Source organism: Dasypus novemcinctus, chromosome 4, assembly GCF_030445035.2.
Source record: "Dasypus novemcinctus isolate mDasNov1 chromosome 4, mDasNov1.1.hap2, whole genome shotgun sequence".
Taxonomy (NCBI): domain Eukaryota; kingdom Metazoa; phylum Chordata; class Mammalia; order Cingulata; family Dasypodidae; genus Dasypus; species Dasypus novemcinctus.
In genome coordinates this window covers 21196424-21213283 of record NC_080676.1, presented here as the reverse complement: position 1 = coordinate 21213283, position 16860 = coordinate 21196424, and the positions used below count along the sequence as shown (strand labels likewise).

The 16860-nt window shown below is 37.4% G+C and overlaps 2 protein-coding genes across 13 annotated transcripts in view; one reads left to right on the top strand and one right to left on the bottom strand.

Moving 5' to 3' along the window:
• IGSF10 (immunoglobulin superfamily member 10) overlaps positions 1-10769 on the top strand; it is a 43226-nt gene extending 32457 nt beyond the window's left edge. Inside the window, exon 7 of the mRNA XM_071214565.1 lies at positions 8174-10769. Within this exon, the coding sequence (XP_071070666.1) occupies positions 8174-10082 (1909 nt within the window). The 3' untranslated portion in view covers positions 10083-10769. The remainder of the gene's footprint in view (positions 1-8173) is intronic.
• MED12L (mediator complex subunit 12L) overlaps positions 10110-16860 on the bottom strand; it is a 377954-nt gene continuing 371203 nt past the window's right edge. For 11 of the 12 annotated variants that reach the window (XR_009185439.2, XR_011648585.1, XR_011648586.1 and 8 more), the window contains 2 exons: positions 16243-16324; positions 10110-13991 (listed from right to left, as the gene is read on the bottom strand). Coding sequence is in view for 9 of the 12 variants with exons in the window: in XM_058295148.2 (XP_058151131.1) it covers positions 13939-13991; positions 16243-16324 (135 nt within the window). In the remaining 3 variants the exon portion in view is untranslated. The remainder of the gene's footprint in view (positions 13992-16242; positions 16325-16860) is intronic. The other variant, XM_058295153.2, reaches the window with a different exon arrangement.

Sequence of the window (16860 nt, the reverse complement as noted above, 5' to 3'; positions counted from 1 at the left end):
CATTCAAAGAAGATTTAATTTCAATCTTACTCTAATGTAGCCTGTGCATGAATTCAAGATTATCTAATTCTGTATCCAAGTGTGCCTAGTTACTAAAAAGCCAATTAAGTACTATAGACCCTATAGGCTTTAATTTTCAGAAAGGATGTAGACTGTATTCAAAGTTACATCCAGATGGAATGTGGGTAATATGTTAATTCAAGCTTACCTGGAGGGTGGGTGATATGTTAATTCAAGTTTACCTGGAATGTGAGAGATATGTTAATTCAAAACCTGTCTGGTACTCAGACAAACACTTAAAACTCTAAGAAACTAACAAAGAAAAGTCCTTTTTTCATAAAAGCATAGTTTGGCTCCCCCTTATCTACATCCTCTGTATAAAAGGGACCCAGAAATTCAGTTTGAGGTTTGGGTTTTTGGACAGGAGTCCCCGGGCCCAGCCGGTCATTAATAAATTTTTCCTTCTCAAGAATATTCCTGAATCCTGCCCTTCAACATGCGATCATTAAATCTCTCTGCTTCCACAACAACTCAAGCTCTTCCAAAAAACTGAACAAGAAGGAATGCTACCACTCTCATTCTATGAAGCTAATTTCACCCTAATACCAAATATTATGAAAAAGAAAAATTACAGACCCAATTCCATACTGAATGTGGATGCAAAAATCTTCAACAACATACTTGCTAATTGAATCCAACAACATATTAAAAGGATTATTCATCATAATCAAGTGGGTTTTATACCATGCATGCAAGGGTGGTTCAACACAAGAAAATCAATCAGCTTAACACACCACAATCAAAGAAGAAAAATCATATCCTTTTAATTGACATAGAAAAGCCATTGAACAAAATATAGTATCCTTTCTTGTAAAAATACTACAAAGGAGAGGAACTGAAGGAAACTTTCTCAACATGATAAAGGCAATATATGAAAAACCCACAGCTAACATTGTACTCAGTGGTGAAAGACTGCAAGCATCCCTGTTGAGATTAGGGACAAGACAAGAATGTCCAATGTTACCACTGGTGTTCAATATAGTAGTAGAGATTCTAGCTTGCACAATCAGCAAGAAAAAGACATAAAATGCATCCAAATCAGAAAGGAAGAAGTAAAACTTTTGCTATTCATAGATGATATGCTCCTATATATTGAAAGTCCCAAAAAATCTACAACAAAGCTGTTAGAACTAATAAATGATTTCATTAGAGTATCAGAATACAAGATCAATACACAAAACTCAGTGATGTTTCAATACATTAATAATGTGCACTCTGAAGAGGAAGTCAGGGAAAAAAATTCCATTTACAGTAGCGACTAAAAGAATCAAATATTTAGGAATAAACTTAACCAAGATGTAAAGCAATTGTATTCTGAAAACTACAATGCATTGCCAAAAGAAATAAAAAAGACCTAAATAATTGGAAGAACATTTTGTGCTCATGGATTGGAAGACTAAATATCATTAAGATGTCAGTCCTACCCAAATTGATATATTCAATGAAATCCCGATAAAATTCCACTAGCACTTTTTAAACAAATGGAAAACACAATTATCAATTTATTTGGAAGGGTAAGGGGCCCTGAATACCCAGAAACACCTTAAAAAAGAAAAGAAAATTTGGAGGACTTTCACTTTCTGACTTGAAATGATATTACCTAGCTACAGTGGTATTAATAAAAACAGCATGGTACTGGCATAAAGTTTGGCACATAGACCAATAAAACTGAATTGATGATTCAGAAGCAGACCCTTACATCTATGGTCAAGTGATTTTTTACAAGCCTGTCAAACCCATCCAGCTGAATAAGAAGTCTGTTCAACAAATGGGAGAACTGGATATCCATAGCCTAAAGAAAGAGCACCCCTATCTCACACCTTCTACAAAAATTAACTCAAAATGGATCAAAGATCTAAATGTAAAAGCCAGAGCCATAAAAGTCCTAGAAGAAAATGTAGGAAAATGTCTTCAACACCTGGTGGTACGTGGTGGGTTCATAAAACTTACAGCAAAAGCACGAGCAATGAAAGGAAACATGGATAAACGGGACCTCCTCAAATGTAAACATGTTTGTGATTCAAGGGACTTCATCAAGAAGGTGAAAAGGCAGCCCACTCAATGGGAGAAAATATTTGAAAACCACATATCCAATAAGGGTTTGATTTCCATTCTATATAAAAAGATCATACAACTCAACAATAAATGAGCAAGCAATCCAATTAAAAAATGGTCAAAAGACTTAGAAATTTCCCCAATGAGGATATATAAATGGTTAAAAAGCACAAGAAAAAATGTTAAATATCACTAGCTATTAGGGAAATGCAAATCAAAAGGTCAATATGATGTCATCTCACACCATGTAGGATGGCCATTACTAAATAAAACAAAACAATAAGTGCTGGAGATGATATGAAGAAATAGGAACACTCCTTCACTGTAGGTGGGATTGTAAAATGGTGCAGACAGTTTGGTGGTTCCTCAGGAAGCTAAATATAGAACTGCCATATGATCCAGCAGTTCCTCAACTAGGAATATATCCAGAAGGACTGAAAACTATAACACAAACAGACATCTGCACACCAATGTTCATAGTGGCGTTATTCACTATTGCTAAAAGACAGAAACAACACAAGTCCACCAACCAATATATGGATAAGCAAAATGTTGTATGTACATATGATGGAATACTGTGCTACAGTAAGAAGAAATGAAATTGGGACACATAAGATAACATGGATGAATCTTGAAGACATTATGCTAAGTGACATAAGCCAGACACAGAAGGATATATATTGCATGGTCTCATTAATACAAACTAAATATGAAAAATAAATGTATGGAGTGTGAACTCAGAGTATAGGTTATTAGGAAATAAAAGGGCTGTGCAAGAGTACTAATGCTTAATGTATGCAGAAGTTTTAATTAACTTGACTGTAAATGTGTAGAAATAGATACAATTGATAGTAACACATAATGAGTAGCAGCTGATTTATAAATGGGATTGTGGCAGAAAAGGGTAGTCTAGGAATGTAAACGTCAATTGAAAGAAAGCTAGAGAATAACCTAGAAACTAAATAACACAGTGACCCAGAGGTGGATAAGATTGTGGTTAATAGTACAAATGCAAGAATGTCCATCTGTGAACTAGAATAGACGTAGGTCATTATTGCAGGGTGGGGGAAATGTGGAGAAGATGGGAAAAATACAATAATGTAAACTATGGACTATATAGTAAGAGCATACTGTAATATTCTTGCATCAATGCCAACGACATACTGTGTTAATAGAGGGGCATGGAAAAATATGCCAAATGTACATTATGAACCATAGTTAGTGGTAATAGTCTGATGATATTATCTCATAATCTGTAACAAATTTTCCACAACAGTGTGGTGTGTTGGTGAAGGGCTGTTGTATAGGAATTCTACACATGTGCATGATTGTTTTGTAACTTCACAATATTGTAATTAAAATTTATTTCAAAAAAAGCAGTGCTTGATTTTATCAAATGCTTCTTCTGTGTCCATTGAGATAATCGTGGTTTACACCCTTCATTCTCTTCATATGGTATATTACATTAATTGATTTTCTGAAGTTAAACCACCCTTGTGTACCTGGGATAAATCCCTCTTGATCATGGTGTATTATGCTTTTAATGTGCTGTTGGATTTGCTAGTATCTGAGGATTTTTGCATCTATATTCATGAGAGATATTGGTCCCTAATTTTGTCTTCCTATGGTATCCTTGTTTGGTTTTAGTATGAGGGTGATGTTGGCCTTATAGAATGAATTAGGGAGTGTTCCCTCTTCAAGTTTGTGGAAGAGAGTTTTAGCAGAATTGATGTTAATTCTTGGAATTCTTGATAAAATTCCTTTATGCCAGCAGGTCCTGGGCTTTTCTTTGTTGGGAGGTTTTTGATGACTGATTCAATCTTTTTACTTATTATTGGTTTGTTGATGTCTTCTATTTCTTCTTCACTCCGTGTAGGTAGTTTGTTTCTAGGGATTTGTCCATTTCCTCTAAGTTATCAAATTTGTTAGTATGTTCATGGTACCCACTCATAGTCGTTTTTATTTCAGTGGGATTGATAGTAATGTCCCCCTTTTCATTTTTAGTTATTTGTGTCCTCCCTCCTTTTTTCTACATCATTCTAGCTAAAGGTTTGTCAATATTACTGACCTTATCAAGGAATTATCTTTCACTTTCTTGATTCTCTTTTTTTTTTCTCTACTTCATTTATCTTGAATTCTAATCTATATTTCCTTCATTCTGTTGGTTTGGGTTTAGTTTACTCTTCTTTTTCTGGTTCTTCTAGTTTTGATGTTAGGTCTCTAATTTGAAATCTTTCTTCTTTGATAATGTGAACATTTAGAGCTGTAAATTCTCCTCTCAGCACTGTATCCCATAAGTAATGGTAAGTTGTATGTTCATTTTCATTTGCCTAAAAATATTTCCTAATTTCCCTTATGAATTCCTCTTTAATCCATCGGTTGTTTGAGAACATTGTTGAATTTCCACATATATGTGAATTTTCCATTTCTTCCTCTGTTACTGTATTTTTAGCTTCATTCCATGTGGTCAGAGACAAAATACTGTATGATTTCAATATTTTTAAAATTTAGAGAGACATGTCTTGTGACCTAAGAAATGATCTTGAGAATGATTCCATGTGCACTTGAGAAGAAAGTGTATTCTATTTGTTGTTGAAGAAAGCATTCTATGAATGTCTGTTAGGTCTATTTGGTTTAGAGTATCATTCAAGTCTTATATTCCTTTATTGATCTTTTGTCTATTATGTTCTATCCACTTACTGAAAGTGGTGTATTAAAGTCTCCTACAATTAGTGTAAAACCATCAATTTCTCCCTTCAAATCTGTCAATATTTACTTCATGTATTTTGGGGCTCTGCTGTTAGGTACGTGTGTAATTGTCACATCTTCTTGTTGAATTGACCCCTTTATCAGTATATAATGATTGCCTTTGTCTTTCATAACTGTTTTTGACTTAGAGTCTATTTTATCTGATATTAATGTAGCTACCCCAGCTCTCTTCTGGTTACTAATTTCATGGTATATTCCCCTCCCCCCCATCCTTTCACTTTCAACCTACTTAGGTCTTTGAATTTAAAGTGAGTCTCTAAGGGACATCATCAGTTGGGTCATGTTTTTTTAAAAATCCATTTTGTCAATCTCTGCCTTTTGAATGGAGAGTTTATTCCATTTACATTTAAAGTCACTACTGGTAATGCAGGACTATCTCCTGCCATTTTGCTATTCTTTTTAAGTCTTATACCTTTTTTGTGCTTTAATTCTTCCTTTAATGCCTACTTCTATATTTACTTGATTTTTGTTATACCATATTGAGTGTTCTCATTTCTATCTGGATATATTTTATGTAAATTTCCTTATGGTTACAATGGGATTAAAATTTAACATCCACAATATATAACAATCATATTTGATTTGATACCAACTTGACTTCATTAGCAAACACACACTTTTCTATACTCCTTGTTCCCCAACCTTTTTTTTTTTTTTGTACTTGTTACCAATTATAGCTTTGTACATTGTCAAAAATCATAGATTTATTACTTCTTATGCATTTGCATTGAGCACCTGTAGGAAGTACGAAGTGGAGTTACATACCAAAATTAATACATTAGTACTGGCATTTATAATTTCCCAAATGGTTAACTTTACCATAGTTCTTTATTTCTTTATGTTGCCTTGAATCACTGCCTAGTGTCCTTTCCTTTCAGTCTGAAGCACTTCTTTCGGCTTCTTTGTAGGGCAGGTCTAGAGGTGATGAATTCCTTCAGTTTTTAAATATCTGAGAATGTCTTATTCTCTCCCTCATTTTTAAAGAAGTCTTTGGGATATAAAATTCTTGGCTGGTCATTGTTCTTTCAGCCTTTTAAGTATTTCAACCCACTGCTTTCTTGCCTTTGTGGTTTCTGGTGAGAAACGGTGTTCAATCTAATTGGGACTCTGTTGTACATAACATTGCTTTTCTCTTGCAACTTTTAGAACTATCTTCTTGCCTTTTGCATTTGACAGTTTAATCAGTATTTTTCTTAAAGTTTGTCTTGCTTGGTGTTTTCTGGGCTTCTTGGATGTGCATATTCATGTCTCTTGCTAAATTTGGAGTGTTTTCTGTCATTGCTTTTTAAAATACTCCTTTACCTTTCTCTCTGTTCTCCTTCCGAGACTTCCATGATGTGTATATTGATGCACTTGTTGGAGTCCTGGAGGTCTCTTAGGTTATTTTCACATTTTATAATTATTTTTCTTTCTGCTCCTCAATCTGACTGATTTTAATTGTCTTGTCTTTGAGTTTGCTAATTCTTTCATCTGTCAGTTCCAATCTGCTGTTGAAATCCTCCTGGGAATTTTTCATTTCAGTTATTGTGGTCTTCAACTTCAGTAGTTCTGTTTGGTTCCTTTTTAAAATTCCTATCTTTATTGAGATTCTCATATTGTCCATTTGTTGCTTCCCTGGTATCCTTTAGTTTTGTCTGTATTTTCCTTCATCTCCTTGAGCATACTGAAGTTCATTTTTTTAAACGATTAGTCTGTTGTAGCCACATTCTGGTCTTCTCTGTTGGTGTTTTATAGATTTGTATCCTCTTCCTCTGGATGAGCCGTTATTTCCTGTTTCTTTGTCTGTAATCTTTTGTTGCACAATGCACATTTTAATAGTTTTAAATGTTAACTCTGGGATTTATTCCTCAAAATACCTGGTTCTTGACTTTGTAATCAGCTGATGTTATGACAGATTTGGAGTGTCAGTTTTCCTAGGAGGAAGGTCTTCCCAAGGCAATTGCAAAGTGCAGCATCCTCCCTGTTTTTTCTGGGCTTGTGTCTTGTCCTGGGCTTGTGCTTGCTAGTGGCCTTAAGTATTCCCATTTATAGGCGTCTGAATGCCCCCTCTACTTTCTAGGAGACAGACCTTCTCCCTCTCTGAGGTGTTCCACTGCTGGATTAAAAACAAGTAAACCTTGTCCCAGGCCATCTGCTTTAGTTGTTTCTTTCCTTGTCTCAGCTGCTTTTGCCTGGAGGGCAAATTCTGGGAGGATGGGGGACTGAACACCAGGGAGGAGCCTCCTAAGTCATTTTTTCCCAGCAGGAACAAAGCCAGGAACCCACAAAGGAAGAGCAGACCTAGCTAATTGCCCCGGAAAGGGGCTAAGCAAGGGCTGGGAAGCGCACCAGGAGCTTCTTCCACAGCTCTCCACAGCTGTGCTTTCTTGATCTGCCCAGCAAAGGCAGCCCTTCAACTCCCCCCTGCAGCTTTGAGGAAATGTAGCATCTTTTATTCTCCTCTGCCACCTTCATCCAGGGTGGGTTGGAACAATGGCCAACCTCAGAGCTGGGCCCCCAGTATCTTAAGTTGCTAATCAAAAGACAGTCAATGGTTGGTCCATGCCCACCCCAGACCTCGGGAAAGTGGATTTTTTTGTGTCCTCTGGCACTAGCAAGCTATATCAGGGGTGGGATTGCAATGCTTCCTGCTGTGAGCAAAGGATGGGCCTATCCCCTGATGAAGAGAGCAATTTACTGTAGTTTACTAGCGTCTTCCTCCTGCTCTTCCCTGGACAATGTTCTATTGGACTTTTTTTTGAAATTATTTTGAAATAATTCTGGTGTTGGGACTGATTGCTGGAGGTTCCTACTCTGCTGTCTTCCCACAGTCCTCCACCCGTTGTTAATCTTCTTTGTAAAGTATAATCTGGCATTTCTTTCTGACCAAGTAAATTAGTAAACGTCAGTGCTGTACTTGAAAGTTCTTTTTTCCTTTTCCCATATTACAAAATGCTCATTATTGTGAACCTATTAGTTTCTTTGATATGTAGAATGGTCAAGGAAGTAATGGTGTCTAGGAATCTAATATTCCTAGCATTTCCTTCACAATTAAAATGGTTTTTAAAAAAACAGGATATAAAAGAGCCTAATGTGAAGTTCTTTGGAGAACTACTAGTTGAGGCACTAAATTAAACCAATGCAGTTAATCTCATTGTTCTTCAGCAAATGGTTTAGAAGACAGTAAAAAAGCTAGTGTTAATATTCATTGCAACCATTTAAGAAATATCCAAAACACTAATCGCATATAAATGACAACTTTCCCCCCTATTAACAGCTGTACACTCACCTAAGTCTTTTCTCTCCTTAGAATGGGCAGCCGAATCCATGTCTACCCAAACGGATCCCTGTTCATTGGCTCAGTAACAGAAAAGGATGGTGGTGACTACTTGTGTGTGGCAAGAAACAAAATGGGGGATGATCTGATACTGATGCATGTCAGCCTAAGACTGAAACCTGCCAAAATTGACCACAAGCAAAATTTTAAAAAGCAAGTCCTCTTTGGAAAAGAGTTTCAAGTTGATTGCAAAGCTTCTGGCTCCCCAGTGCCTGAGATATCTTGGAGTTTGCCTGATGGAACGGTGATAAACAATGCAATGCAAGCAGATGACAGCGGCCGTAGGACCCAAAGGTACACACTTTTTGACAATGGAACCTTATATTTCAACAAAGCTGGAATAGCAGAGGAAGGAGATTATACTTGCCATGCCCAGAACACCCTAGGGAAGGATGAAATGAAGGTCCATCTAACAGTCGTAACAGCTTCCCCACGGATAAGGCAGGGTTACAAGACCTACAGGAAAATCAAGGCTGGAGACACAGTCCTCTTTGACTGTGAAGTCACTGGGGAACCCAAACCAGAAATATTTTGGTTGCTGCCTTCCAACGATATGATTTCATTTTCCAATGACAGGTTCACATTTCATGCCAATGGGTCTTTGTCCATCAACAAAGTGAAACTGCTAGACTCTGGAGAGTATGTGTGTGTAGCCCAAAATCCCAGTGGGGATGACACCAAAAAGTACAAACTAGATGTTGTTGCCAAACCTCCACTGATAAACGGTCTGTATACAAACAAAACTGTCTTCAAAGCCACGGCTGTGAGGCACTCCAAGAAACACTTTGATTGTAGAGCTGAAGGTATTCCAACTCCTCAAGTCATGTGGATCATGCCAGACAATATTTTTCTCACAGCTCCATACTATGGAAGCAGAATCACAGTCCATAAAAATGGAACCTTGGAAATTAGGAATGTGAGGTTTTCAGATACAGCCGATTTTATCTGTGTGGCTCGCAATGAAGGAGGAGAGAGTGTGTTGGTGGTACAGTTAGAGGTACTGGAAATGCTGCGAAGACCGACATTCAGAAACCCATTTAATGAAAAAACAGTTGCCCAACTTGGAAAGCCCATAGCACTGAATTGCTCTGTTGATGGAAATCCACCACCTGAAATAATCTGGATTTTACCAAATGGCACACGATTTTCCAATGGACCACAAAATTCTCAGTATCTGATAGCAAGCAATGGTTCTTTTATCATTTATAAAACAACACGGGGTGATGCAGGAAAATACCGCTGTGCAGCAAGAAATAAAGTTGGCTATATTGAGAAATTAATCATATTGGAAATGGGCCAGAAGCCAGTTATTCTAACGTATGCCCTAGGGGTAGTAAAGAGTATCAGTGGAGAATCTCTATCATTGCATTGTGTATCTGATGGAAGCCCTAAACCAAGTATCAGATGGACTGTACCAAGTGGTTATATAATAGATGGGCCTCAGATCAATGGAAAGTACATATTGCATGAAAATGGCACCTTAGTCATTAAAGAAGCAACTGCTTATGACAGAGGAAATTATATTTGTAAGGCTCAAAACAGCGTTGGTCATGCACAGATTACTGTCCCAGTAATGATTGTAGCCTATGCTCCCCGAATTACAAACCGCCTGCCCAGGAGCATCTTCACAAGGACAGGAGCAGCTGTTCAGCTACACTGTATGGCCCTGGGAGTCCCCAAGCCAGAAATCACATGGGAGATGCCTGACCACTCCCTGCTTTCAACAGGAAGTAAAGGGAGGACACATGGAAGTGAGCTTCTTCACCCACAAGGTACCCTAGTCATTCAGAATCCTCAGACCTCAGATTCTGGGATATACAAATGCACAGCAAGGAATTCACTGGGTAGTGATTATGCAGCAACTTATATTCAAGTAATCTGACATGAAATAAAAACTGTTTGAACCAAGTCAACATCTGGACAGAGTTTATTTTTTGGAAGAAGTTTAATCAAAGGCAGCCATAGGCATGTAAATGAATTTGAATACATTTACAATATTAAATTTACAATGGACATGCAAAAAAGGACTTTAAACAAATTCTATATGAACTGATACTGATTTCTTTTTATGGATCACAAAACAAACTTTTAACTTAAGGCACTTTTATTTTGCCAACAGAGAACAATGAACAGTAGGAGAAAACTATCCACCATAAAATAATAAGTGGCTAATGTACCTGAATTCTTTAGTAAAGAATGGGTGTTTTCTTTAACTACCTAGTGTCCATCTTCTATCAATGTTACAAGCATGGCACCCAACAGAGACAATGGAAAAATTAGATTTGTGGTTTTATGGTCTTAATGTATAAATATTTTATAGTTGGTTTATAAACATTTTGTTAAAACCTGCAGAAAATAAGCACTGAATTGTGTTATGATTCACCATTTGTTTACACTGAATTTTCACTGATGGGGAATACAAAAGTTTTAACTGCATTTAAAAATAAATGCAATCTAACCTTTTCACATGTAAAAATGCAACTCGATGGTACCACATCATAAAATGTGAAAATGGGGTTGATTATATCTTTGCCCAAATACACCCATTAAAAAGGTTTTTAAAATACAATGAAACTTCTTCAACTTTAAAATCTAGTTCAGGCACCCTTTGTTTGGAGCTGTTTATATGGAAAATTTTCTGAGGAGAAACCATTGCTTTACCAACACTTGAAATTATTAGCTGATAGTTCTTTGTGAGAGAAAAAATGTGTGGCAGGGCTTAGATCAATCACATAGAATGAGGTTTCACTGTCATTAAAATCTGATCAACCCTACATAAAATGTTGCTTTTTGTAATTCACTCAATTTATATTACATACTTAATTCAACCTGAATTAATTTGGGGGACATTATATGATTCATCTTTTAAATTCTGGAGGCTAGGATTTTCCATATTCAAATATGTGCCCATTATTTAAGATTTATGGGAACCTTAGCAAGTGGGGAAAAAAAGGAAATGCCACAGGTCTAGTTCAGTACACAAGACTGAAAGCTAAGTTAGCCCCTGCCAATTATTTGAGACATGGGGAAAGCTTCCTCCCCTGTGTTTTCATCATACCAATTTTCAGCTAGCCCTACCTAAGAGACCTGATTGCTACTAATCTCTGATGTTGGCACCAGAGGGGCTGCCAGAGGTCAAAGGATATGTATTCTAACAGTGAATTTGCCTCTACTTCCTGGCCTAGAGGAGTAAATAAAATGACAAATGCAACTCTATCAGGAAAGAGCCTAAAGGCATGATGAAGAAGGGCTTCCTACATCCAGGAATTGTGATAAATACGCTCAACTCCATTAGACTCTCAGATCCTAGCTCTAAAGGAAGCTGGGATCTTCATCTTATCCTAAAATAATTTCCTCTGTCTTACCAAGCGAATAATCAGGTTCTGCCATAGGAGAGGGCTTTCCCTTGTGATCATTTTAATGCAATCTAATGAATTTTCTAGAAAAGGAAAAAAGAAATCTCTCAGAATAGAAGATTAAATGGGGGGAAATATAAGACTAAAGTAAAATTCCAGTTGCTTTCTTGATAATGCACAGGGGAAAACCAGCTCTAGGTTTTCCTTGGCATTCCACAGGATCTTGGAATTATAGGGTCTTACCATGAATTAGCTTCCTCACTTAAAAAAGTGGACATGAATTTTTTTTTAAAAAAAGCATACCCCATAACTTCATGTGCAAAATGATTAATAAATTAACTTCTGCAAAATATAAAGTGCATACAAATGCTATGCTATTATAACACTCATTCTTGAAACAGTATTACTGCTGTTTGCAATATTGAGCTACAAAAATATATGGTTCCAACTGAAAAATGGCATTTTAAATACCAGTAATTCTTGGAAAAGGGGAAAAAACAAAAACAGGACATGACTCACTAGGCACAACATTCACATTTCAGTTGTTTTGCCAATGCAGTCATTATATGGATATATGACTTTGAAAACAAAATAACTTCATGAACTCTAAGTATGATGAGAGAGAGAGAGAAATCTGTTATACAAAACTAGCTGAAATGTAAAGATTCATCTTCTGAAAGCAGATAGCATATGTTAATTTAGTGAAAAGAACGGTCTTTAATGTTTTGGCAAAGTCTTTTCCAGCCCAGAGTAAACACAAAATGAGCAGGCTGGAGTGAAAGATTTTCACAGTGTACAAAGCAGTTCACGTGGATGTTGCCACAGCAAAGTAAGCTGACGTGTATTTGAGGTCATTTGCATGAGTCAAAATTTGCAATGAGTAACTCACCTAGGAAGATATAAATTTATATAATGATTTGCAAAAAAAGAAATTGTCTACTAAAGTTGTACTAGCTACATTTTAAAAAGTAATTTTACATAGTTTGCTCATTATAGACAAATCTATTCACAGTATGCTTGACTAGATTATATGGAAAACTATATGGCAAAAGAAAATGAATTAATACAGAACATGGGAAAATATCCCCCACATGTTTTTAAATGCCCTGCAATTTTCACATTCAAAATTTTATGCATCTAAATCTAAAAAAATATTATATGGAATACTCTTAAGTTACACAAACTGATAATAATTTACTTATTTTTACTCTAATAGGAGCAAATTACCACATACTTGAACAAAGTTAAAATAGTTACTATTTCTTTATAATAAATTTGATTATAATTTACTTGTGCTTTTTGCACCAATTTATAAATACAGTATATGCAATACACAACCAAGACTGACACCGACATTTAATAATTAAATTCAAAATAGCAAATACTTACCATACAAAATAAACAGCAAATACACCTTATATGAAAACCAGAGCCTTCTGGACTTTGGAGGCCAGATTCTCTGAAAACCATGTCAAGTTTGAGTGCTGTGGAATCTCAAGCCAGCTGTGAGACTTTTTTTCTCTCAAGTTGGCAAAAGGTTCAGGAGAACCAAAACTGGAGTCAACTTTTTGCCAAACCTAGCAATAAATGGTTGGGACAATTCCACTGTGATTCGTTCAGGATTTTAAAATTTATATTTTGTACCTTCACAAAGACTCTGGTCAAATATTTTGCCTCTGAAAGCACACTAGAGTACGGTTACTTCTAACGGGCTTCTACACATCTGAGAGTGGCTCCCACAGAAACCCTGGGGAGTTTAAAAGCACTAAGCAAGAATCTGTTTCAGCACCTTTTGACCACAATGAAAGCCAACAAAATCCTACTTAAATAAGAAAGTATATAATGTGCTTATGAAATTACAAACATTTCAAATTAAGGTGATGCAAATTAATGTCCATATCATCATCAAAGGCGAGTATAGAATAAATGGGTCAACTTTGCCAAAGTCCCACAGTCAACATCTGACATGCCTTTCAAATCAGTAGTTTGGTCCGGCACAGTTTGGGGAAAAAAAACCAACAATCATCATCATTAATTAATACACAAATATTTTAAATCCACCATAATTCATTCTTTCTGTAAATATGAAATTCAAAAAAGCACCAATTTCAAAAAGTCTGCTACCAAACTCTTCCTGTAGTAGGAATGCAGTTGATGCCACATTATTAAACCTACTTTAAAGGTATGTGCAACAAATCCAAACCACAGCTTCCCCTTTGCTTTTTTGTTAAAACACCTTCATATGAAATGTAACATAAAATATAGGAAAACTTCAACGAAATGAAAGCGCAAACGGACATTTCTAAGGATGACTAATGCATTAAATCTGATTTTCTGTTTTTCAGTGCAAACATAAAACTTCTTGTCTTCCCTCTTCCAGATTCAGAAGTGTGAAGGATGCCCATAGGGAGTTACTCCTTGTTGTGGCTGGTTACCTAAAGAGAAAAAATAAATTCAAATGAAATTACAGATTTAAAATTATGCCCATAGGTACTATCGTGATACCCTCTTTTCACTGCTTTCAGCCCCAGCCTGTGGAACAGGGGAACACACTGACTGGCTAGGAATACTGGGAGACGCAAGGGACGGGCGCCAATCACGGCCACTGAATTCACACCACGGGGGCCTGCTCCACATCACACTCACACTCTGCCAGCACAGGGCCTGGGGACTGGGTTAGGCTGCTCATCCGAAGTTTCCACATAGGGACTAAGAACTCACTACTAACACACAAAAGAACTAGAAGTTTCATAAGACACTGAGAGCTTTCAAAACATTTATAAAAGCAAGGCAGCAATTGTGCTTTAACACAAAAATGATCACAGTTGAGAGAGAAATATAGAATGTTTTTCTATTACCCACCTTGGGTCTGTTCTGCAAAAGGGTGTGGGTGTGTGAAGGCAGATGCTGTGTGTCTATATGTGCACTGAATCAAGTGTGTGTATGCAAATATGCCCACATTCCTGTGCGTGCACACACACACAGAATAAATAAAAAACAAACCAACACACAACGAAAAAAACTACACAGGCTTAGACTAAGAGTTACCACTTGCACAGCTCCAGCAGGACTTCTCAAAACCATTATATTTGCCTGGAATACGATGTAAAGGGAGTCCTCTGCAGTTGTATAGTGAGGAGCTCAACTTGGTAGTCACTACTCAGGAAAGGAAGTTGGAATAACTACTATTATCAGGCAGCAGAGTATATATTGTGTTTTAGAGGTAGGCTCTCAAGGAGATGGTCTGAGTTCATATCTCAGCTTTGCCTCTTACTGTCAGCCCTGTTCTTCAGTTGCCTCCTCATCCATAAAATGGAAACAGCAGTAATACCTAACCTCTTAGGATGGTTTAAGAATTAAGAGAATTGATGCATATGAAGTCACCGTGCCTGAATCTAAGTAAGTGCTCTATAAAAGGTAGACAGGAAACGAGTAGAGATATGTTCTCCAAATTGAAATCATAGGTAAATATTTCTAAATATTAGGAAAAATTTCAAAATATAACCTGCTACCTCTGCCTCAAAATTATATGCCCTCTTTAGCCATGCAAGAATATGAACTCTGGAATTAATGAAATAAAATTTAAATTATACAAATGTGCTAAATAGACTATACCTCTTAAACAGTACTTGGGAAAGATGATTGATTTACATGATTTAAAACTGCAATTAGATGAGGCTGGAAGAGCTAAATACTTGAAAGAAAGGGAAAGAAAAACGACCTTGGGGTCTATAGTTGTGGAGACATCACGGTATAAGAGGTGCGTTCACTTTGCCAGGGCACCAACAGTGACAGCACCCACACAGCAAATCAAGACTAAAACCAAGCTGACCCTTTTCCTTACAACATCAGCAGATTACCAGATCCGTACCACTAACTGCATCACTAGCTGATCTTTACTCTGTACCTCAGAAGCACATAATCTAAGACCCAGAGAATTTGCCCACCTCACACCTCACTGCAGAGATGGAAAAACTCGATGATGGTGGATCTGCATCAGAACTTTGCTCTCTTAAAAAAAAAAAAAAAGAACTTTGCTCTCTTAACTTGCAGGCTAATATTCTTTGCTTCACAGGGGGCTCCCTCCCATTTCGACAGGAATTTCCGGTCCTGTGGCTATTTGATTCACTACTGGCATTGAGATGACAGAGGATGAAATGGGCTGCAGGTAGCTGCTCTAGAGAGGCAGGCCAACCTGAGAGGGTTCCAGAGGGCAGCACACCTGCATAGGAAGCACAATTAGCGGTGAGAAAACACTGCCCTGCCATGTTGCCTGTGTTGTTACAGGGTTTGATTTCTCCAAAATATTCTCTGGTAGGGAAGGGTGGGGCAGTGTCAAGAGCAGTGACAGTCTTAGTGCTGGCCTCTCTATATTTATAGACGTTTGGGCTGCCCCCTGTTTATGAAAAGGATACCTGCAATTCCACAAGGGGTCCCTAAAGGAAAAAAAAAACATTTCCAGACTTCAAGAAAAAAAAAAATTGTGGCTCTTCCAGGAAAGGAAGCATTCAAACTAAAAGCAACACAAAAACAAAAGCAAAACACCCTGGAACAAACTGAAGATTAAAAAGGTACTAAGAAACATGGTACAGTTTTTCAGGAGCCACTGCTTGTGTTTTGCTTGATTGTCTCTTTGCTTTTAATTTCCTGGTAGCCGTCTGCTCCATGGCAGACAGGAGTACTTACTAGAAAGCTGTTTCTGGAGCTGCCGCACCAAGGCGGCTGTCTGCTGCTGCTGCTGGGTCTGCTGCAAGCCTTGCCTGGGAAACTGCAATTGCAACGGGAGAAAGGATGGAAATCAGCCCACATGCCAATCACAGACAAGAACAAAGTCTAAACCCTGGGGTCAATGAGTCTGTAATGCACTTTTTTTGTTTTTTAAGGAGGTACCGGGGATTGAACCCGGGACCTTGTACATACGAAGCAGGCACTCAACCACGGAGCTCTACCCACTGCCCTTTTGAATACTTTTAACGTAATGTACCTTTAAATGTGAAGGTGCGATGATCAGGGTGTGCGCAAGACTTTTCATTCACACTTAGGTGGCAAGCATTTCTGTGAGGAGCCTTAAGGAGTTCACACTCCAGAGGTTTCCCAGTGGTTATCTCTGGCTTTACCCATTCGCTCATTAATGTCACGATATTATAAATAACTCTCATTGGCAAAATGAAAGTTCTCTGCTTGGAAGATTTGTTCAGGCACTACAGGCCTGGGCTTGCATGAAGGGGGAAAGTAAAGCTGGTGAGGCAGAGAAGCACCCTAGAGCTAGGACTCATGTGGGACCATGCCCTCCCTCTCGGGGGA